Source organism: Pleurodeles waltl, chromosome 8, assembly GCF_031143425.1.
Source record: "Pleurodeles waltl isolate 20211129_DDA chromosome 8, aPleWal1.hap1.20221129, whole genome shotgun sequence".
Lineage (NCBI taxonomy): Eukaryota > Metazoa > Chordata > Amphibia > Caudata > Salamandridae > Pleurodeles > Pleurodeles waltl.
Genome location: NC_090447.1, coordinates 438267840 through 438292719, shown reverse-complemented (window position 1 = coordinate 438292719; position 24880 = coordinate 438267840). Strand labels below are relative to the sequence as shown.

The 24880-nt window shown below is 44.5% G+C and overlaps 1 protein-coding gene across 2 annotated transcripts in view; it reads right to left on the bottom strand.

Annotated features, from left to right (window-relative positions):
• Positions 1-772: 772 nt before the first annotated feature.
• LIPT1 (lipoyltransferase 1) overlaps positions 773-24880 on the bottom strand; it is a 61927-nt gene continuing 37819 nt past the window's right edge. For both annotated transcript variants that reach the window (XM_069204377.1, XM_069204376.1), the window contains exon 2: positions 773-2515. In XM_069204377.1, the coding sequence (XP_069060478.1) occupies positions 1393-2514 (1122 nt within the window). In that variant the 5' untranslated portion in view covers position 2515 and the 3' untranslated portion in view covers positions 773-1392. The remainder of the gene's footprint in view (positions 2516-24880) is intronic.

Below are 24880 nucleotides of genomic sequence, written 5' to 3'. Positions count from 1 at the left end.
GTGGATGATAATGAACTTCAAGTTAAACAACAAATTGTCGACAAACAAGTAAAAACTAAACATTATTATGACAAAATAAATAGAGTGAGATCTGGAGTATTCAATGTAGGTGATTGGGTACTTGTAAGAAAACCCTGTAAAGTACTTAAAGGGGAGTCGGTATACACTTCTCCAACGCAAGTTTTGAAAGTGTCTAATGGTTCTGTTCTTTTGAAAGATAAGGGGTGGTGGAGTAAAAATGCTGTGATCTTGTTAAAACCACATCAAGAGGGCATTTTGAAAAATGTAGGAAACAGAGATGATGTTCATTTGGAAACTATAGATTATTATGATTGTGGAGATTTAACTAGTGATGGAATGGAGGGAAAATCAAATTGCAGAATTGATGGAAACAGTAGCAGGTGTAATAGTAGTATTTGTGACAATGAAATGCATAATTTAGAAATGGCACAGAGTTACAGAGAATGAATTAACTGATGTAACTGATGTTAATTTGAGGACTAGAAGGAAAAGACAAGTTCCAAATAAGTATTCTGAATTTGTAATGTATTAATGTTTATGTGATGTAGTAATTTATTATTATTATTATTATTATTTTTTATGTTTTTTTAGGGGGAAAAAAAGAGATGTTGTAATACTAGATAGAATGTAGAATGTAGAATTCTGTGTGGGAGATCGGTGTCAGTTGGGAGAGGAGGCTTTGCCGATCAGACCCTGTCGGTGAGCCTTTATTATTGATGCATTTTGAAATAAAAGAAACACGAAGTACATCTGCAAGTGTGTACATCTTTACTTACATCTTTACTTACAACACTACTGGTGCTTTAAAAAAAATCTTTAGTATCAACTTGCCCTGCCTTTCCAAATGTTTGCAAAATGCAGTAATTTATCAATAACAAACTCATTTACTATGGCATCTGTTTCCATTGGGTAACTGTGGTTGCACAAATCTGTGTTTGTACCTGTGTGCTGATGTAATGTCATGTTACTTTGTTGAGTCCCCAAGATCTGGTCTAGTTCAACGTTCAGATGACTTACTTCTTTTGACCTAGACTTTTTGTAGCCTGTGGCTTATATGTGGCCAATATCCCCCCTTCCCCCCCGCCCACTCCCTTGCAGCATTAAAATCGGCTATTCTGTATCTGTACTTAAAAGAGCAGAACTGACTGCAAGTGGAAGACAGATAGGACTGCTGCACCTCTAACTTTAGGCGGTGTCCAGCTCTCATATCCATGCTAAGGTACTTGGGATTTCAGAATGACAGGGCATGGCATTCATCCTAAAAGTAAACAATCAGTAAGACTTGTTAGTTTTTCCCTATTTTTGTGTGTTTTAACCAATGAAAACAACTCATACAGTCAACTTTTTAAAATATAGATTATTTTTTCAAAATCACATGACAGACATTATTTTTTCACATAAAACATTCCAATTACTGTGCAGGTCAGAATCTTGAGGACACGTCCTTAGGAGAGCACTTGTTAGCAACGTGGTTTCATTTGGGCAAAATCTACTACCAATGAGATTGTTCTGCAGAACAAAACACACATCAGCAGGTAGAAAATACTCTGGCACATCAATGCCGCAGGCTTCGATTCTACCACTTTTTACATCCAGGTTTAGTTTCACTTCCAGAGAAGTTTGCTTATGAACTACATCAAAATTGGTGCTAACACTAAATCTCGGTGTTTTCCCATAAATCCAATCCCATGTCTGAAGCTCCTTAGTTTTTTTACTAATTCCAGGGAACAACTCCTCATCTTTTGGATCTATTAGTTTAACATCAAGGTTGGTATGATGATGCACAGCATATTCTCCAGCCACGGAATCCATGATCTCTTGGCAGGATAAAGTTGGATCCACTTCCCAGAGACATTTTACCATAGCAGGAACACTAGGAGTAGCATTACTATGTATACCCTGAAAAGGACTTTTCAGGATAATGGGTATCAGATGTCTGTCTGCATTGCAAAGAAGTGTGCAATGATGATAAGCCACAGTCCTTCCAAGTTTTGCTGCAGTTCCGGATATTTTAAATTTTCCTTCTAGCAGAAGATCGTATCTTTTAGTGGCCTCCACATTTAGGTGGGGTCTTGACCTTTTCAATGCTCTAATAATTAGTTTAAGGTTTTCTATTCGATCATATTGCCTCTTAGATGTGAAAAACGTAAAGTTAATATTGCCTTGGTCATGATAAACGGTTCCACCTCCACTTCTCCTTCTGGCTAGACAAACCCCTTTTTCTCTCAACAGGTTGAGATTACACTCTTTCCATGGATTTTGGTGCCGGCCAATTACAACAGCTGGGTTATTTATCCACAAGAAAAGGATGTGTCTGTCCTCTAAATTCATGTTATCATGAATCCAATCTTCCACTGCCAGGTTTCTATACACGTCATTGGATACAGACTGCAGAACAAGACCACTTTTAGTGGTGCTCCAGAAAGAAGACGCTGGAACTCTGTGTGCCGAAAGGAATTGGAAGCAATTCATCAATGATGATCGGCGGAACATCCTGTAGAGACAAATAAGAAAAAAAGAAACAATCCGTCTAATGTCAATTTACCAACAAGAAATCAACATTTTTTTCATAATTTCTAGATTTCAGCATGAGCTCCAAACAAGTGGCAAAAATACTTGAAATTAATGCGTGTCTATAGCAAAGAACTAAGCACAGTGATCAGTTCAAATTGCGTCAAAGAGCAGCTAAGTTTAAATAATGTACAACTGAAAAAATAAATGTCCTTTTCATATTTCCGATTTACAGTCCTGTTTAGCAACAGATTGTTTACAGCATCGAACGGGTCATCTAATCCCCTTTAAAAAATGTATATGACTTCTCTATTAAGAGGAATTGCTGCTCACTTGTGTGACTGACCAAGTTCATAGCAACAAAAAAGGCAATTTTCAGACTGACAGTTTATGTCACTAATCACTATTGGTTCAAACAAGTTTTTGTTAACAAAAACAAAATATAAAATGCCAAACTGCAGGGTTTGAGCACATTCTGGTCTTAAGATAAAGTTAGAATACTCTATACCAAATATTCTGACAAATGGGGTATAGACTGTAACCTCAACAAATCCAGACATACCAGAAAGGTATAATAAAATTGCTTTCCCTCTTCGACACTGGCCCTTGCTTGGTAGGGTAATGGGAGGGATATTGTGAAAGATAAAGCTTGACAGAAAAGAACACATCTCTGCTGGAGGGGAGATTTGCCAGTTCTCGGCTCCGACTCAAAGGTAGTAGAACAAGAGTGTGCTTGAAGTGGGCGGTCAAATGAAAACTGTCAGAGTATGACTGTGTCTAAGATCGGTCACCATTGCAGAGGGCAGGAGAGCAACTACAGAGGAATATTTTGAAAATAGATACACCAGAGTTTATGGCATGCGCACAAGCCATCAACTATATGAAAAGCAGAGGAATCCTCCTCACAATCTATAACAATGAAAAGTACAACAGCTTACCAAGCCTTCTCTTGCCTGGCATCTAGACTTTGGTCTAGGAGTGTGTCTAATCATCCATCACTGCTGATATGATAAACAGCCCCCGTGCATTCTGTTCTCATCCTGAGTTCGGCTTCCCTCACCGAGTCCCTTGTTAACTAAGACTTGTTATCTGTAATTCCACCTTGCTACATGTAAAAGGCTCCCTTTGCCTTGAACTTTGGTTTCGGTTAAAAAAATACCTAAAATAAGTAAGTAAAAAATAACCCATTCCTTGGAGGAAATGAGCTCCACTGACTTTAGAAAAAGGTAAAATATCAGATGACAAGACAGGGCATCAATATTGAAAAGGAGGACCGGATGGATGGTAAGAAACAATGCAGAGTGCAAATGCATGTGGATTGCCACAATGAAATTAGAGAGTATGGTACTAATCCAATTTCTTTGCAATCAGTTTGATGTAAAAGAACAGTTAGAAACTAAGTACTTAAAGATTTGGTCAGGATTGAAACAATCCCTGGCAAAGCCAATAGGTATCCTCTTTTGGCTGCCAATGCAGACCTACTGGCTTTGACAACGCTATTCAGCAATAGCAAGAACTAAAAGAACGTTTTGCCATTGTTATGCATGTATCAGAATGTGCACGAGCATATCATGATGTTATGGCAGCCCTACGTTATGACCTATACACTCACAGGCATCACGATCCATGAGTGCGCATATGGCATGGCACAGCTGCTATTTCTTTTCCAATTTATTATTTTAGAGAACCCTGTAATCACAGTTGATCTTTCCAATGGGATGTTGCCTTTAGCTAAGATGCTCTCCCACTCCCGAGTGGCACCATTAATGTCTGTGTCTATTTGTGAACTGCCCCTAAGTAGATCCACTGACTAGAACCTTCAACCATGTCACTGCAACTCAAGACAAGGCTTTCCAATTCTTTCACGTGTGTTCTGTCTTCTGAAAAGCCAGTTATGCAGGATTTAGACAAATAAGAGGCAGATAGGCAATCTTTGTAATAACTATTAATGCGGATCCTGGAAATGCCGATAACAGACAATACTGCAACCTCACTGACATGCTAAAAGCCTTCTTTTTAGGCTTTGACGTTCAGGGTGCGGGGGGAGGGGGGGGAAGCAGTCAAGGATTACTCCTGGAGGGCAGTAGAATAGAACAGACTGCACCTGTATTACTCAAATCAAACAGATTTTCCAAGCAGTGTTATTCTTTTTTAAAAAGATAAGACTTATTGCACTGCGTTGGCTTGCAAATGTTTCATTATCTAACAGTCTTTGACCTTTGCAGAGGGTGGGGGTGATTGCACTCTAGGACCACGATATAATCCTTGATCCTACAATCCTTAGACCACATTTGTCTCTGTCTCTGGGTGGGCTACAGAGGGACAGGAGGCAGCTATATGAGACCAGTCTGTACAGTTGGCTTTTTGTTGGGAGTAGCATCGGCTGCAGCGTAGTGAGATGTAAAAGTCGCACAAGTTTATACGTTGCTTGAAGCAGGGAATTGATAGAGAAAGGTAAGGCATATGAGTCACACGTGTGATCAATCACTTTAAGAAATCATGTGGCAAGGCAGGATTCAGGGGCATTGACTCAAAATCACTGGGCACAGGATATAATGTATCAATGCAGAGTACAGGCACCCAGGTCCTCTCATCACCATCATGTGTAGAATTGGGTACGTTGATGTAGGATTCTGGCACATGGACCTCTCTTGAAGACTGGGTACTGAATAGAACAAAGTAAACTGACTTCGGAGACTGCAAGCAAGCAAAGCAGGCGTCAGCTGTGCAGCAATTAAAAATTCCTGGACCTGTATGGCCTTGTGGGGCAAGATGGTGGCCATGCCATGCCATTGTAAACCTCTAGGCAATATCCCCATACAGACCTATCAAATATCCTGAAACATGTACCTAATGTTGACTAAATACACCTGAAGGGCTAGATCTGCTTGGCCCACGCCTATTTACAAAAACAGAATGGGAGAAGGCAAGTACAGGAGTGATGAAGGCAGACTGGTGAAGACGAGTCCTGACGCCTTGGATTGGGGCCTACAAAGACCCAAATGGTTGGCCCAGGCAGGCAGCCACAGTGAAGGAGGACAAGTTGCAATCCTGAGAACAAAGTAGGAAGGAGGAGGTGGGGCTAGGAAGGCCTACCCTTACCCCCAAAAGTCACATTTCAGAATTGGAAGACAGTACAAAACTTTACACAAGAGTCAATCAACTTATTACAACATGCCACTGTAGGGAAATGCCTCTTTTGTATGGTCACCCCCAAGTTTTTCGACTGATGCTGCTGGTTTTCCAACTCTGAGGGTGCACTGAGGCCTGCTAACCAGACCTCAGTTCTAGTGAGGCTGAACCTAAAGTGTATGTTGAATTGGCTCTATCCAACTGGAAATGGCAAACTTACCTGTAGGTCACTAGTATATAGTACCCAGGGCATGTACATTAGAGGGCCAGGGCTGCAGCACTGCTTGTGTCACCCTAGCGGCAGGAAGAAAAACAAGTCTCCCCAGTCTGCCACTGCAGACTGGTAGAGCAGTTCAGCACTGTTAGTCTGATTCTGCCATTGAAAGAAATGGCAAAGAGACCACTTCCCTGCACATCTGTCTAAGTCACCCCTCTGGCGGGCCTACTAAGTCCTAAAGGCAGGGTGCAACATATTACACAGACAGGACATGTACTTTACATGTCCTGAAAGTAAACACTCGAAAACACTATTTTTACTGTGGAAAGACTTGGTCACCCAATTGTGTTGTACAGAGTTACATGCTGACCCTTTACCTGTGCTAACTCCTGAACGGTGCAACCAAAGCAGGCACTCCAAGGTATGAAACAATTTGTTACATTAAGCCCGACTTGCATCGCAAGTCAACATCTATGTAACTTGTTGCAGTGTGCAGCTCTGGCAAGGCTACCACGTTGCTGCCTTTAAAACTCCTGTGCCCTTCTGGGCACACATGGGGCCTGTTCCAAGAGACAGCTTTCTGCCCTCCTGGAGAGATGTGTCAACAGCTCTCAAGAAGGAGAACAATGGAGGATTGCCGGCAAGGAAGGTGTCACCTCCCTCCCGCAGGAAGCCAATTAGGTGTTAGCCTCAAAAGGCAGGCTTCAAAGGGAAAACCGCCTTCGAAGGGCAGATATATCACATTAGGGAGGAGGGTTGCCCCATTGTTTAGGCTGACAGACCTGCACTGGGAACAGAAAGGGGAAATGAGTTTCCACAGGGGCGTGTAGCCCTGAGGTAGCCACACCCTGGGGGTGGGCTAGTGAGGTCTGAACACCAAGAGAAGGGTCTCACCATCTTGGGAGTTGGCAGAATAGTGCATCTTGGGATAGCTAGATGCCACACTTCACAGTAAGTGGTCACCAGGGGGAAGGGAACCTGGTAGCCGAATGGCTACCATCTGCATCCAGACCGAAGGGCACTTTCCAAGAAGAAAGGGGGTACCCTGGCACGTAGACCTTGGATCTTGACTGACTAGGAAGAAGGTCAGAAGAACTGTCCTGCTGCACCGAGGGAAAAACAAAGAGGGGTGCATTAACAAAGTCTGCACTTGTTGCACCTGGTGGGTAGCAAAAAAAACAGACTGTGCCTGCTGTGTCCTGCTCATGGAGATGGTGTCTAAAGAGCCCAATCAAGGCAAGAGAACTCCAAGGGCCAGCTGACTGGCCTCCTTTTCGCAGACCAGGGACACAGCAGCTAAAGAAGACTGCAGGGGAACGTTGGTAGCCTAAAGTCTGTGAGTCTCTATCATCGCCACCGTGAAGCACCAAGGACCAAGACCCGATGTACAGAGTTGCATCCGAGATCTCTGAGCCCAGGTGTGCTGTCAGAGTTGCTGGGACCCTCCAAGGGCAAGTTATTGACCCAGGAAGGATTCAGCTGTGACCACAACACTGGACAACTGGTAGTTCAGTTGTGACTGCACTTTGGCTGGAGTGAACCTCGTAGAACATCGACCCTTCAATCAGGACCCCCTTACCATCTTTGTTGACCCAGGAATCCCTGCAGGAGGACCTCCTTTGACTGCACTGCATCCACAGCATCCTTAAACCATCTTCAGCATCTTTCATCCCTTGCATCAGGGCAACTCCATAGAAATCCACTGCAGTGCCTGGAACTGCTGGAGGAATGCTTCTTCTGTGAAGGCAACTATTTTTGAGGACCTTGCTGTCCCCAACTAGCTCCCTGCCGGAGTTGGTCACCCCAAGTACTTCTAACCAACTGCATTTTCCTTGAAAACGTTTAAAAATTTTCAATTTGTTTACTTTGCCAAGGTTTGTTCACAGTTGAGTGAAACTGCTTTGATTTATTATTGCTTGTAAAATCTTTATCTCTGAACCCTCAGTGGATCTTTTTCATTTTAGTGTCTAAATTCTTCTTAAAATACAGTCTGTTTTTATAAATCGGAGTCGGATTTGTTGAGTGTTGTGTTGATTTCTTGTTCAATTGATTTGGCACTGTTTAAATGCTTTACACTTGTTCCTATGTTTAAGCCTTGTTGCTCAGTGCCACAGCTACCCCCACTTGAGCTGACGGTTTGACTGACTATAGGAAAGTACCATCTTGCCTGGCATGTTACCCCCATTTTTACATGTATGTCAGTTTGTTTTTGTCTGGCTCACTGGGATCCTGCTAGCCAGTGTAGGAGGCTGGTCTGGCTTATAGTGGGTACCTTGTGGTACTTACACCTTGTGCCGGTCCAGTTATCCCTTATTAGTAGAATAGAGGTGTTTCTAGCAGCTTAGGCTGTTAGAGGTAGCTATGGCACAGCAGCTTAGGCTGAACTAGGAGACATGCAAAGCTCCTACTATACCACTTATATCATATAGCACAATATCACAAGAAAACACAATAATCAGAGTTACTAAAAATAAAGGTACTTTATTTTAGTGACAATATGCCAAAAGTATCTCAGAGGATACCCTCACTTAGGAGGTAAGTAATATACGCAAATTATATGTACACAAACCCAAAACAGGTAACAGTAAGAAAAGTAGTGCAAACAATGTAAAATTACAATAGGATGCAATAGGTAGAAATAGGCCTAGGGGCAACACAAACCATAAACTCCAAAAGTGGAATGCAAATCACGAATGGACCACAGGCCTATGGGGAGTTGTAGACCGTCGCTGGGACTGTGAGAAAACAGTAAGGGTGTCCAAAATACCCCACCCCAAGACCCTGAAAAGTAGGAGTAAAGTTACCCTACTACCCCAGAAAGACAGTATAGTCATGATAGGGGATTCTGCAAGAACCACAACTGCTACCAAAGCACTGAAGATGGATTCCTGGACCTGAGGACCTGTAAAAGAAGGGGACCAATTCCAAGAGTCAAGCAAGTGTCCGGGGGGGCAGGAGCCCACTAAACCCCGGACGAAGGCGCAAAAGGGCTGCCTCCAGGTGGAAGAAGCCAAAGATTCTGCAACAACAGATGGTGCCAGGAACTTCCCTTTTGGTGAGAAGATGTCCCACGGCATGCTGGAGGTTGCAGAATTTTGCATTTTGCACAACTCCCTAGTATATGGTACCTAGGTACCCAGGGTATTGGGGTTCCAGGAGATCCCTATAGGCTGCAGCATTTATTTAGCCACCCATAGGGAGCTCAGACAAACCTTTACACAGGACTGCCACTGCAGCCTGAGTGAAATAACGCACACGTTATTTCACAGCCATTTGCTCTGCACATAAGTTATTTATAAGTCACCTATATGTCCAACCTTCACTTGTTGAAGGTTAGGTGCAAAGTTACAAAGTGTGAGGGCACCCTTGCACTAGCAAAGGTGCCCCCACATAGTTCAGGGCCATTTCCCCAGACTTTGTGAGTGCAGGGACACCATTACACCTGTGCACTACATATAGGTCAATACCTATATGTAGCTTCACAATGGTAACTCCGAACATGGCCATGTAACATGTCTAAGATCATAGAATTGTCCCCCCATGCCAAATCTGGTATTTAGGGAGCCAATTCTAAGCATCCCCGGGGCTTCACTATGGACCCCGGGTACTGCCAAACCAGCTCTCTGGGGTTTTCTCTGTAGCTACTGCTGCACCCCACAGACAGGGTTCTGCCCTCCTGGGGTGTGGGCAGCCCAGTCCCAGTAAGGCAGAACAAAGGATCTCCACTGAGAGAGGGTGTTACACCCTCTCCCTTTGGAAATAGGTGTTAAAGGCTGGGGAGGGGTAGCCTCTCCCAGCCTCTGGAAATGATGTGTAGGGCACAGATGGTGCCCTCCTTGCATAAGCCAGTCTACACTGGTTTAGGGAACTCCCAGTCCCTGCTCTGGCACAAAACTGGGCAAAGGAAAGGGGAGTGACCACTCCCCTGTCCATCACCACCCCAGGGGTGGTGCACAGAGCTCCTCCAGTGTGTCTCAGACCTCTGCCATCTTCTTTCCAGAGGTGTGACGGCACTCTGGAGTCCTCTGAGTGGCCAGTGCCAGCAGGTGACGTCAGAGACCCATCCTGATAGGTGCTTACCTGACTAGGTAGCCAATCCTCCTCTGAGGGCTATTTAGGGTGCCTCCAGTGGGCTTTTCCTCAAATAACGACTTGCAAGAATTTACCAGAGTTCCTTGGTGTCTCTCTCTTCGACTTCTGCCAAGGGTCGACCGGTGACTGCTCCAGGACGCCTGCAAAACTGCAACAAAGTAGCAATCAGACTACCAGCGACATTGTAGCGCCTAATCCTGCCGGCTTTCTCGACTGTTTCCTAGTGGTGCATGCTCTGGGGGCTGCCTGCCATCACTCTGCACTGGAAGCCACAAAGAAATCCCCTGTGGGTCGACGGAATCTTCTCCCTGCTTCAGCAGGCAGCAAACTTCAGCTTCACAATACTCTGAGACCCCTCTCCTCCTGACGAGCATGGCCCCTGGAACACAGGTGGTGGAACCACGTGACGCAGACTGTCCAGTGGTCTAACTGTCCAAATTTGGAGGAGGTAAGTCCTTGCCTCCCCTCTCCAGACAGTAATTCTGAGCACCACGTGAACTGCAGCTGTAAGGGCTTCTGTGCACATTTCCAAGAAATCCTGCATGCAAAGCCGAGCCTAGGTCCTCAGCACTCTGTCCTGCGGTGCTCAGCTCCCTGAGTTGATCGCCGGTGTTGTGGGACCTCCTTTTGCTGTGTTGAGATGCCGCTGTGTTCAGACTTCTTGAACCCGTGTTCAAGGACTTCTGCTGGTGCCATCTTCTTGTGCGTGGGCTCTCTACATTGCTGAGGGCCTCCTCTGACTCCTCTCCCAAGTGGCGACATTCTGGTCCTTCCTGGGCCCGGGCAGCACCCTTTTTCTCCAACTGTGACTCTTGCAGCTAGCAATGCTTGTTTGCAGTATTTTGCTAAGGAAACAACTCTGCATCCTCCAGCATGCCGTGGGACATCTTCGGCAAAAGAAGAAGTTCCTAGCTCCTTCCGTTGTTGCAGAATCTTCAGCTTCTTCCATCCGGAGGCAGCCATTTTGCACCTTCATCCGGGGTTTAGTGGGCTCCTGCACACGGACACTTGCATGACTCTTGGACTTGGTTCCCTTCCTTTGCAGGTCCTCAGGTCCAGGAATCTGTCTTCAGTGCTTTGTAGTCTGTTGTGGTCTTTGCAAAATCCTATATCACGACTTTAATGTGTTTCTGGGGAAATAGTAGTACTTTACTCCAACTTTCCAGGGTCTTGGGGCGGGGTATCTTGGACACCCTTAGTGTTTTCTTACACTCCCAGCGACCCTCTACACACTACACTAGCCCAGGGGTCCATTTGTGGTTCGGATTCCACTTTCTTAGTCCTAGGGGCAACACAAACCATATACTATTGCATCATATTGTGTTCTACAGTGTTTGCACTACTTTCTGACTGTTTTACTTACCTGATTTGGTTTTCTGTGTATATTTTGTGTATTTTACTTACCTCCTAAGGGAGTATATCCTCTGAGATATTTTTGGCACATTGTCACTAAAATAAAGTACCTTTATTTTTAGTAACGCTGAGTATTGTCTTTCTTTTGATATAGTACCAATATGATTCAAGTGGTATTGCATGAGCTTTGCATGTCTCATAGTTCAGCCTTGGCTGCTCTGCTATTGCTACCTCTGGGGTGGGGTAATTTACTTACCTTTGCTGTATTCTTACTCTCCCAGCGATTCTCTACACACTACACTTGTTTAGGGGGGAATTTGTGATGCGCATTGCGCTTTCTTAGGATATGGTTTGTGTTTTTTTCTCCAATTGCATTCTATAGCATTTCCTATTGTTTGCACTATCCTATGTCTAATTACTTACCTTATTTTGGTGTCTAGTGTATATATTGTGTATAATACTTAGCTCCAGAAGGAGTATTGCCTCTAAGATGTTTTTGGCCTTGTGTCACCCAAATAAACTACCTTTATTTTTAGTAACACTGAGTATTGTCTTTCTTATGATATAGTACCTATATGAGATAAGTGGTATTGCATGACCTTTGCATGTCTCCTAGTTCCGCCTTGGCTGCTCTGCTATAGCTACCTCTATCAGCCTAAGCTGCTAGAACACTACTACTCTACTAATAAGGGATAACTGGACCTGACACAAGGTGTAAGTACCATTGATACCCACTATAACCCATGCCAGCCTCCTACACTGACGAATCCCAAGGGACATAAAGGGTTTGGCAACTGTATTACATGGTGAGGTTGCACAACCACACCATATAATACACCCCATTTCCTCGCAACCACCTACTGGGATAAAGGGTGGGAGATGCAGAAGGTTGGTCACAGAGCAACAACTTCCAAATTGTGGGTATGCCAGAGGAGGCAGAGGGCCGACAACCAGAAGAATTCTTGAAGAAATGGATGTGTACCATAACACCAGTGAATGAACTGTAAACATGCTTTGTGACTGAAAAGATCCATAAGGTGCTGGTAAACAGCCCTCCATCCAAAGCACTGCCACAGCCAAAATTAACTAACTTCTCAATTATAAAGAGAGAGACACCACAGTGAAGATGCTCACAAGGACAGGACATGTAATATACAAGGTATTGCATATCATGTTTTTCTGATGGACACATTTACATGCAAATTCCTCACCTTTTGAATATCACATGTGCCAGACTGGATCCAGAAACTTTTCTCCAGCAGCTCTCCCATGCCTATGGAGGTCACTGGCTCAAAAGCCAATGGAGCCATAAAGTGCCCCTGTCACAGTGCTGACGACAGATCCCTCTTTTTTCCAAGCCATCAATGTATTCCGAACTAACTCTCCACAGGAAAAGTGAATTGTTATTCAACAATTTTTCTGTCTTTTTTCACATTTAGGTGCAGTTCTTTTTGAAATGTCTTAACAGAAAAGATCTGGTTTCAAACCATGCAGAGATTGTGAGGGCCAAATGTCTGTCAGAGACCTTCATGAAATCTGCTCCTGGTGCCTGGGTTCAGACTATAATGTCAAAAATTGTGGATCCTGTCAAAAAATACACCCAAAGGCCCTTAACGAAAGAAAGGCCAAGATGTTTATGGCCAGGACTGAGGAAGACAGAGTTGCAGGAAGCCACGCCATAGGTCAAGATGTCCATCTCCTCTATCGTCAAAGTCATCTCGGAGGAAACACAAGAAGAAGAAAAGACATGTGCCCTGACAATGATCTTCTAAAAGCAGATCAGCATCTCCTAGAACTGCAACTTCACCTCATCCAGAATCGGACGTTGAACAACAACAGCAAGAATAACATAGATTAGTGCCAAATCGGACAGACCTGGCTCCTGCGGTTCCATTGGACACAAAGCTAGCGTTGAATTCAGATTCACCTATGGCACCATCTCCAAGCCTCCAGCCAGGAGCTCAATACCCCAAATTCCTGGCTCGGGGAACAGATCTGTCAGCCTTTATGAGCACTATGTTTAATAGGGCCATAATCCCTACTGGTGCCTGTTGGCCACATGGTTACTCTGACCTATAACATAGGAGGAATTCTGATGTAATTTCAACCCACACCATTCACAGTTTTTTACCCACTGTCACAGGTATCTGGGGGAATATCCTCTCCCGGCGTCAGAATCTACAGGATTGGTGACCTCTCTTGGCATCAAGCCTGACTCCATCGGCGCCCGAGCCTAACATCCCTCTGGCATCACAATCAACACCTTTATCGCCGCAAGGCATTCAACCGCCATTGAGGGCAGTAGATCCACAACCTATGTCTCTCCCACCTCAACCTTTCTCGCTACCTCCTTTAAAGTCTGTGAGGAAATGGGTCAAATTCACCCAGATTTTGTGCTTTTTGACCACCTGTTTTTTTACCTTTTTACTGTGGGTGAGCCTCACAACCGGTAACTCACCCACAGTAAACTCATGGTAAATGGATTGCACATGTTTACCACCAGTGTTCGCCTTTTAAGATAAGGCCACTGCGACGCTGCAAGGATAAGGGGCACTTGGCTGGTTACACGTGAACACGTGTACACGTGTGAGTGCTGGACTTGGGAGACTCCTGTCATATGCAGTCCAGTAACTGCGCACAGGTAGCCTGGAGAAGAGGGGACTCTGCATTATACAATCATGGGGAAGGCTGCCTTGGAGTACAACTTTGTTTCCCTTTGACTTGAGACAACTGACATATTGAACTGGGGCGTAAGTTGTGCAGAAAACCAATTCTGAAAGTTACAGCTTATGGGTCAACCAGGTTTGTCATAGATCTCTGGCCCAGTTCGGGATCAGAGCCCAGGCCTTTTGGCCCCTGCTGTGCCAAGTTAATTGCATTTCTCTCTAGCAGAAGGAACAAAGGCCTCCCCACTCAAAGGGAGCAATTAACAGTGCTTCACTCAGCTCCTGAAAAGGAAAGGGGTGGGGCGGAATGGTCTGCATCAACCAATCGACTGTCATACAGGATTGGGCCTGCCCAAACCCACTAAACAAAGGAAGGAGCCCAGACTTCTGGAGCCAACACAGTAGGGAGCTGCTTTTGAAGATTTAGTGGGAAAAGGCCCTAACAGTGATGTCAGTGACGAGCATAGCTGAGGCCCCCAGAGCAGATGTGAGTAGTGATTCCTGAGTGACAAAATTTTGAAATGTCCAAGCAGGCTGTGCAAGAAAGTTGGGGCAGGAGCAGAGAGGTGATGTGGCACCTCAGGGAAGGACAGAGGTGCTTGCTTATGGAACCTTCTGCCCCACTTAAAAGATATTTTGCAAGGAGGATAGCTCTAACTTGGTTGGGTATTTCTGGTGGACACTGGGACTGGAGGCAGCAGCCATGGACAACTGGAAGGAGGAACCCCTGATGCCATCTTGACTAAGGAGTCTAACTTCAGTTGATGACAGGAACGGTGGGGCTCTCCCCAGGACCAGGGAAACTGGCCCCTTTTCACCCCCTGAGTACTAGTTGGGGGAAAGATTGGGCTTCTGCACCGAGGAGGACAGAAGCTCCAGCGGTATAACAGGAGAAAGCTTGACGCAGGAAGACAGTGGAACCAGTTCCCTGCAAAGACTAAAACTGGTCTGCACTAACGAGTATGCACAGCGAGATTTGGAGATGTGGGGAGATATGTTGGATGGCTTGGAAAGGGGAGAGCCACAAATCGCTACCCCTCCCTAGAGACCCATGGGCTTTGAGTGTTGGCACACCCTCAGTCCCTGCCAGAGGAGTCGACCCAGCCCTCTAAAACTGTACATGTGAGGGGAGGTGGGCGAGGTCACATGTGAGAGCGCATGGCTAGATATATATGTATGAATGCCAGAATGGGAGAGCTGGTGAGAGGACGTGAGATACACAACTTGCTGGCAGCCCCGTGTCATGCCCATGCAATCCTCTGAGAGCATTTCTGGGCCACACAAATGGAACCAGAGCCTCCATGCTGCCAAGGATCATTGAGGAGATATTTATACTAAACGAATGAGACCTCAATATTCTGACTACATATACAGTACTCCAGCAGGGACCCCCCATTTACAAAGGAGAGGGTTGATTGCTGGTAGATTTTACCTCCCTGATCCCACACATTCCCCCAACATCCATATATGATACATGGGATTGAATACACACTAACCTGCTGCTGCCACAATTGTTAATTTTTACCTGTTCAGTAGTATTTGAAATGTTTGAATATTTCCTTAAAAACCCTGATGATCATTTGTTTGATGGTATTATATAGCTACATTCCAGTGGGTGCGACATGTGGGAAAACAATGACGGAGGCCAATGAGCCCCCCTATAGACTCGTACTAATGAAATAAGACGCTGTATACTTGACATGACTGGATGCTTTCAAAGAGCTCTGCTATTCTAATTCCGATGCAATTCCACTGTAACCACTGAATTGGCTGTAATGTAATGTACGATCACTGAATAAAAACAAGTTAAAAAATGAATTTTCCATTTGAGAACCTCCATAATCTTCCTTCAAGATTACTGTCCTTCAAGATGATTTTCCTGATTGCCATTACATCAGCAAGATGAGTTGGTGAACTACAGACCCCGAGTGTAAAGCCAGCCTTCACTACTTTCTTTCTAGATAAGCTAGCATTACCAATCAGGACTGCCTTCCCTTGTAAAGTTGTTACTCCCTTCCAGTTGGGTCAGTCCATCACTCTTTCCACCTTCTATTCTATTTAAGCTTTACCTACCAGAGCCAAATCCTCTACTTCTGTTCTAGCTAAAGGGGTTCCTATAGCAGATAAATGCAAAACAACCACTTGGTCCTCCCTTCACACTTTTGCAAAGAACTACTGTTTAGATTCAGAAGTGAGATGGGATGGGATGGTCACTTTGCCGGGTCAGTTTGGTCAGGACTTATTGGTCTAGTAAGCCATGCTCCCACCTTTGGGTGTGGTAGTTCTTAAGGAATATATTCAAAAGGTGAGGATGTATCCATTAGAAGAACAAGTTACCTACCTTCGGTAATGCTTTTTCTGGTGGATACATCTCCTGGCATATTCCTCACCGACCCACCCTTGTCCCTGTCACATGATTTTTATATACCAAGGGTTCTCTTTTATTTTGTGCTTAGAACAGTTTATATTTATTTAGCTATGTATGTGTGTATATGTATGTATATGTATATATATATATATATATATATATATATACATATATATATATATATATATTCACTAAAAAACAAAGGTTACTGGGACGCTATACTTAGGAAATAGAATTAAAAACATCTTAAAGATACACTAAAAAGCTAAAGGTTTGTGATGTTAAAGTTAGGTTCATATATTACACATACAAAATCTTAGAACTTCAGCAGTTATAGTTATACTTACAAGCCATTGTAACTCGTGCTCTAAGGTAACTATAACTCGCGCCCTTGCCATGCACAGTTTTCTCATCAATAATTTTGATGCAAATGTTGCAGTGATATTATCAATGATGTCATAGAAGATGTCATTACTGATGTAATATGTGGGTTAAGTAGCAGTGCATGCGAAGGCATGAGTTATAGTTACCTAAGAGCATGAGTTATAGAGTCTTGAGAAAAGTATAACTATTGAATTTCAATGGTTTTGTACATGGCAAATCTGAACCCAAGTAAAACTTTCCTCTAACCTTTTGTTTTTTTAGTGAATATCTAAGGTTTTTTGTTCAATTCTACTTCCTAACTGTTACGTCCCTATAATCTTTGTTTTTTAAGAGAATTTCTAAGCTTTCTTCATGTTAAGTAATAATAAATTACCATATGTTAATCCAACCCTTGCCGTGCATGGCCAAATGCCGAAGGGCCTGGTCTACAGTCAACTCCTGTAGACACCCAACCCTGGGACACGCAAGGCCTTAGGCAGGGCCTGCGCTCACACCCCTGTAGGCAACCAACCCCACACAAAGCACAGCCTTCGGCTCTCTGGGGTGAGGGCTGGCTGCAGGGCCAACCCCAATTGGCACCCAACTCTGTGCCATGCAAGGCCGTTCACCTTGAGTGGCCGGGGTTGGCTGCAGGCATTGTTCACCATGGAATTCCACAAAAAACACCCTTTGTTTGGCTTGGCTAGGTTCAATAGATTGGGAGGGTTTGTCATTTACAAAAGCAGAAAATCAACTGGGGCACCTGCTATGTTTTTATTTGTAAGTGCCTCCCGCTGAGGTTTAATTTCTGCCAAATGAGCATCAGTGCCAGAATGGATCATCACCTGCTTATTTATCCAAGAAAAGTCCACAGTTTTGCACAAAATGTCTAACTAACTGGAAGACTTTCTACTGCCTAATTAGTAAGTGCTACTTCTTTGAATAAATGTATAGTGCATATTCTACTCTACCACTGCGTAAAGGACCACAAGGTAATGCCTTGGCAATGTGACTGTTCCTCATGTGTCTTCCTACTAAAATATGGGCTAACATGAATCCTCTTATACAGAATATGGTGAGATTACAAGGAGCTGAATCTCCACCAAACAAGCATAAATGCTCTTAGTTATATTAAGTAAGTTCTTCGTTGTTTGTTGGCGATGTGCTCAAATTCCTCTGCATCAGGAATGCTAAGGGGCTTTTTGCTAAGCTGTCCATCAAGTTGGAAAAAGGCAGGAAGACCGATGTATACCACTAACCTATAGAGGCAGGGCCAAATGGCTGGAGCTTTGAGGCCATTTTGTCATTTGCATACTTGCAGTAATTGTAGGAAGGTAGCCTCTTTCTAGCCTTGTTACCCCCACTTTTGGCCTGTTTGTGAGTATATGTCAGGGTGTTTTTACTGTCTCACTGGGATCCTGCTAGCCAGGGCCCAGTGCTCATAGTGAAGACCCTATGTTGTCAGTATGTTTGATATGTGTCACTGGGATCCTGCTAGCCAGGACCCCAGTGCTCATACGTTTGTGGCCTATATGTGTTCCCTGTGTGGTGCCTAACTGTATCACTGAGGCTCTGCTAACCAGAATCTCAGTGTTTATGCTCTCTCTGGCTTTTAAAATTGTCACTACAGGCTAGTGACTAATTTTACCAATTCTGATTGGCACACTGGAACACCCTTATAATCCCCAAGTATATGGTACCTAGGTACCATATAATATGGTACCTAGGTACCCAGGGTATTGGGGTTCCAGGAGATCCCTATGGGCTGCAGCATTTCTTTTGCCACCCATAGGGAGCTCAGACAATTCTTACACAGGACTGCCACTGCAGCCTGAGTGAAATAACGTCCATGTTATTTCACAGCCATTTTACACTGCACTTAAGTAACTTATAAGTCACCTATATTGTCTAACCCTCAGTTGGTGAAGGTTAGGTGCAAAGTTACTTAGTGTGAGGGCACCCTGGCAGTAGCCATGGTGCCCCCACATCGTTCAGGGCAATTTCCCCGGACTTTTGTGAGTGAGGGGACACCATTACACGCGTGCACTACATATAGGTCAATACCTATATGTAGCGTCACCATGGTAACTCCGACATGGCCATGTCACATGTCTAGGATCATGGAATTGTCACCCCAATACCATTCTGGTAGGGGGGCGACAATTCCATGCATCCCCGGGGCTCCAGCATAAAGCCCGGGTACTGCCAAACTAACTCTCTGGGGTTTTCTCTGCAGCTACCGCTGCTGCCAACCCTCAGACAGGTTTCTGTCCCCCTGGGGCCTGGGCAGCCCAGTCACAGGAAGGCAGAACAAAGGATTTTCACTGAGAGAGGGTGTTACACCCTCTCCCTTTGGAAATAGGTGTGAAGGGCCTAGGAGGAGTAGCCTCTCCTGGCCTCTGGAAATGCTTTGAAGGGCAAAGATGATGCCCTCCTTGCATAAGCCAGTCTACACCGGTTCAGGGATTCCCCCCAGCCCTGCTCTGGCGCGAAACTGGACAAAGGAAAGGGGAGTGACCACTCCCCTGACCAGCACCTCCCGGGGAGGTGCCCAGAGCTCCTCCAGTGTGTCCCAGACCTCTGCCATTTTGGATGCAGAGGTGTGCAGGCACAATGGACAGCTCTGATTGGCCAGTGCCAGCAGGTGATGTCAGAGACCCCTCCTGATAGGTGCTTACCTTTCTCTGTAGCCAATCCTGCTCTGTGGGCTATTTAGGGTCTCTCCTGTGGGCATCTCACCAGATAACGAATGCAAGAACTCACCAGAGTTCCTCTGCACTACCCTCTTCAACTTCTGCCAAGGATCGACCGCTGACTGCGCCAGGACGCCTGCATAACCGCAACAAAGTAGCAAGAAGACCACCAGGAACATTGTAGCGCCTCATCCTGCCGGCTTTCTCAACTGGTTCCTGGTGGTGCATGCTGTCTGCCTTCACCCTGCACTGGAAGCCAAGAAGAAATCTCCTGTGGGTCGACGAAATCTTCCCCCTGCCAACGCAGGCACCAAACTTCTGCATCACCGGTCCTCTGGGTCCCCTCTCATCCTGATGAGCGTGGTCCCTGGAACACAGGAGCTGGGTCCAAGTGTCTTCGACAGCCCAGTGGCCCTTCTGTTCAAATTTGGTGGAGGTAAGTCCTTGCCTCCCCAGCCAGACAGTAATCCTGTGTACTGCGTGAATTGCAGCTGCTCGGGCTTCTGTGCACTTTTGCAAGATTTTCTTTGTGCACAGCCTAGACCAGGTCCCCAGCACTCTGTCCTGCATTGCCCAACTCGCTGAGTTGGGCTCCGACGCCGTGGGACCCTCCTTTGTGACTCTGAGTCGACGGCTGTCCTCAGATCTTCCAAGTGCCTGTTTAGGTACTTCTGCGGGTGCTGCCTGCTTCTGCGTGGGCTCTCTGTGTTGCTGAGCACCCCCTCTGTCTCCTCCTCCAAGGGGTGACCTCCTGGTGCTTCCTGGGCCCTGGCAGCAGCCAAAATCCCCAACTGTAACTCTTGCAGCTAGCAAGGCTTGTTTGTGGTCTTTCTGCGTGGAAACAACTCTGCATCCTCCAGCATGGCATGGGACATCTTCTGACCAAAAGGGAAGTTCCTGGCACCTTCCGTTGTTGCAGAATCTTCGGCTTCTTCCACCCAGAGGCAGCCCTTTTGCACCTTCATCCAGGTTTAGTGGGCTCCTGCCCCCCCGGACACTTGCGTGACTCTTGGACTTGGTCCCCTTCTTTTACAGGTCCTCAGGTCCAGGAATCCGTCTTCAGTGTTTTGCAGTCAGTTGTTGTCCTTCCAGAATCCCTTATCTCGACTTTACTGTCTTTCTGGGGTAGTAGGGTAACTTTACTCCTACTTTTCAGGGTCTTGGGGTGGGGTATCTTGGACACACTTAGTGTTTTCTTAAACTCCCAGCAACCCTCTACACACTACACTAGACCTGGGGTCCCTTTGTGGTTCGCATTCCACTTTTGGAGTATATGGTTTGTGTTGCCCCTAGGCATGTTTCTCCCTATTGCATTCTATTGTGATTCTACATTGTTTGCACTACTTTTCTATCTGTTACTTACTTGATTTTGGTTTGTGTGCAATAATTTGTGTATGTTACTTACCTCCTAAGGGAGTATATCCTCTGAGATACTTTTGGCATATTGTCACTAAAATAAAGTTCCTTTATTTTTAGTAACTCTGAGTATTGTGTTTTGTTATGATATAGTGCTATATGATATAAGTGGTATAGTAGGAGCTTTGCATGTCTCCTAGTTCAGCCTTAGCTGCTCTGCTATAGCTACCTCTATCAGCCTAAGCTGCTAGAACACCTATATTCTACTAATAAGGGATAACTGGATCTGGCACAAGGTGTATGTACCACAAGGTACCCACTATAAGCCAGACCAGCCTCCTACAGTAATTACTAGGATGAAGGATGGGCTTCACTCTTACCTGGAGAGCACTTGGAAGATTCAGCTCGTCACAGTCACCACAGAAAAGTTCGTGCTCCAATTCCGAACTGATGCAGAAGCACTGGTACCAGACTGGATCTAGACCGTGGGGAAGCCTCAATTCCTCTGTGGTCCCATTGCCCCTGCATGCAGGGAGCAGCAAGAAATGTTTTTTTCTGAGTGTGGGAGCACATGTACCCCCCACCCATATCATACATTTAATTATGCCCCCAGGACCTGGCCCACCGGGAGCTATAATACAAACAAGCGTAGGAGACTGTGCTTGTTTTTTTATTTTTATTTTTTTGCATATTTGCGATTCCTCCACAAATTTCACCTCAAATTCTTTTTACAAAAATGCTTTTTTGGGGTCCCTAGGGGACCCCAGCACCAGGCCCAGGGGGTTAGGATATTCCTACCCTGCCCCCTTTTCTTTATGTTTAACTTTAATTTTGTGACTCAGCTAAGTCTGACACCCAAAATGGCTGCCAACACTTCCAGGTCGAAGTGTTAGCAGCCAATCATATATCAGCACGAGGACTGTCGGATCTGCAGAGGATCCGCGTCTCTAGATATCTATATTTTTTTTAACTTTAAATATCTTAGAAACTACGAAACAGATTTACACCAAATCACAAAAAGCAGGCTTTCTGAAGCAAGAGCTAGCTTTCTGACAAATTTGGTTTTATTCCATCAAGTGGTTTGGGCTGCAGTCGTGTCTAAAAATCCCTACGGAAATTGCATGCAGAAAAAGAAAAGAAAAAGCATTTTGGGACCCTCCCCACTTTTTCTCACCCCAAGTTTAGGCGGAGAGCAGCTCCAGTATGGAGCACCCTGCAACACCAGCAACACTAGATTTGCTCACCTCAAATATCTCTGTTTCTAGCAACGTTTTTAAGCATAGGATTGGTACAGTGCCATCCACACAGAGCTACAAAGCGACAAAGTCTTTTGCCATTTGTACAGCAAAATCTTTAAGCACAGGATTGGCCCAGTGCCAACCTTGCAGAGATGTAAAATCACAAAATCTTTTCACCACTCCAGGTACAGTATTACAGCTTTGGACTGGTAAAATACCATCCAAGCCAACATGGAATGAGAAATATCAACCCCTGATATGTGTTTCGATATCATTACATCTTAGCTTTGTCCAGACACAAAGAAGCACCCAGTATAAGTCAAAACAAACCTCTTTCAGAGTTAGAGTGACACATAAGTTATGCAAAACAGAAGCGAGAATGCTGGGTAATTCCAGAGTTTAGGTGGAGAGCAGCTCCAGGAAGGAGCTCTCTGCAACACCAGTGACACTCTAGATTTGTTCACCTCAAATGTCTGTTTTTGTAGCACACTTTTTAAACATAGGATTGGCACAGTGCCTTCCAAGCCGAGCTAGAAAGCGACAGTCCTTTGCCATTTGTACAACAAAATCTTTAAGCATAGATTGTCCCAGTGCTATCCTTCCCAATCTGTAAAAATGACGAAGGCCTTTCACCACTCCAGGAACAGTATTACAGCTTTGGACTGGAAAAATACCATCCAAGCCAACCTGGAATGAGCAAAAACCCCTGACACATGCTTCACTGTCATTACATCTCTCCAGAGAGTTTTAGCTTTGTTCGGACACAAGGGAGCACCCAGTTCTCTCTTCTGATTCACTGAAAAAAACAAAGGTTACAGAGACATAATAGATAGGAAATAGAATATAAAAAAAACACATAGGAATTCTCTTAAAAAAATAAATGTATAAATTGTGCCCTAAGGTAACCATAACACGTTCCCTCGCCATGCACTGCTAATTACACCAGATATTACAGCACTCATGAAATCTTTTATAACATCATTGATATCATTGTAAGATTTTCTGTAAAGTTATTCCTGAGAAAACTGTGCATGGCAGGGGCGTGAGTTATAGTTATCTTTAGTGCACGAGTTATAGTTAGTTAAAGTAACTCTAACATCTGAATTTCTACGATTTTGTGTGTTTAAGTATGAGCCTAACTATAACGTCACTGCAGTCTTTGCTTTTTTAAGTGAATATATATATGTATGGCAGAAAATAGCGTGAAATAAGATCACAATTTGACTGAAGGTGTGGTCTATGCCTGGATTCTTTATTGACAGCTCGACAGGAGTAGTGACTTTTATATATGTATATATTTAAATTCACTGAAAAAACAAAGGTTACAGAGATGTGATAGTTAGGCTCACATTTTAAACATACAAGACCATAGAAATTCACCTGTTATAATTAGAGTTATCTCAAGTAACTATAACTCATGCCCTAAGGCAACTATAACTCACGCACCCCAGCACCAGAGCTAAGGGGTCAGGGTGACTTAACCCTGGACTCTTGTCTTTTTTTTTTTAATTTATTTGTTTGTTTTTTTTACTTTTTTGAGGGACTCGGTTGAAGCAGAGTCCCAAGATAGTTGCCAACACTTCCTGGTTTGACGTGTTGGCAGCCAATCAGAGCTGTGCATTCTCCGGCACAAGCTCGTCATTATTTGCAAAGTCCACGCGGCCAGAGATAAACAAATGTACTTACCCTTTAATATCTCCAAAACTACTGGATAGATTTACACCAAATAAGTGTAAGCACAATCTGCTTACCAAAAGCTAGCTTCCTGCCAAATTTGGTGTAATTCCGTCCAGTGGTTCGGACTGTAGTCGTGTTCATAGGTCCAAAGGGAATTAACAAGGGATCCAAAATTTTCCGGGCACAACAAGAATCACTGGGGCACTTTTTTTTCTAAAAGTTTGTGAATAGTCATCAAACGGCGCCAAAGATATAGCAAGTCAAAAAACACTTTTTCGAAGGAAACATGGTCCTAACTACCTAGTGGCGACTATATATATACGCCAAGGTTAACGATAAGTTATAGTTAGAAAGACTATTTTTTTTTATACAAACACACATGCGGGCAATTACTAATGTGGACCAGACATATCCAGTGGTTAGGCACTGTGCAGAATATCATAGTAGTATTGTGATGCAGATGAGCTATTTTGTGATTGAGTCTGTTCCACCAAATGGATTGGGGTGGCGATCATGAGACTGCATTGAGGAGGCTTGAGACCAGGTATATCCTGAATCTCGATTCTAAGTCCCCAAATGAGCTCAACACAGTATATGGTTTAGTTATGATCATCTTATTTGCATTCTTACTTCAGTATGAAATCATGGTATCAAATCATGGGAACATGTAATATCTGAATCATGTCAGCTGCAGGATGCCTACTTGGGCTTAAGTGAGCAGTGTAATCATGCATACATTACATAATTATTTTGCTCATGAGTGCAAAACATTTTTTGAAAAAAAGATAATGTTTTATCATCTGATTTATTCAGTTTAGTATGCAGATCATATTTGCCTTATGCGTATGATTACAGAAATAATAATTGCCTACTTGGGCTCAATTGTGTGAGTAATTGTGTTCAGTAATGAATGTCGGGGGACGTGGCCGGCAAGATGGCAAAGTGAGCGTGTTCGAGCTGAGCTCCAGTGTGGCCTATCTAAATCCTTTTTAAATCCTGCACTATGATGCTACAGTTTCCTGCTTCCCTACTAGGGCGACAAGTGGCAAGGGCACAAATCAACCCCATGGCGAGTGAATTCAACCCTCTGAGGCAATCAGAGGGACAGCGGTGAACCAATGAGACAAGCGGCCTTCTGACCTTAGAAATGGCAGCGGCTGTGACCAACTCCCAGCACGGCAAAAAACATGGGG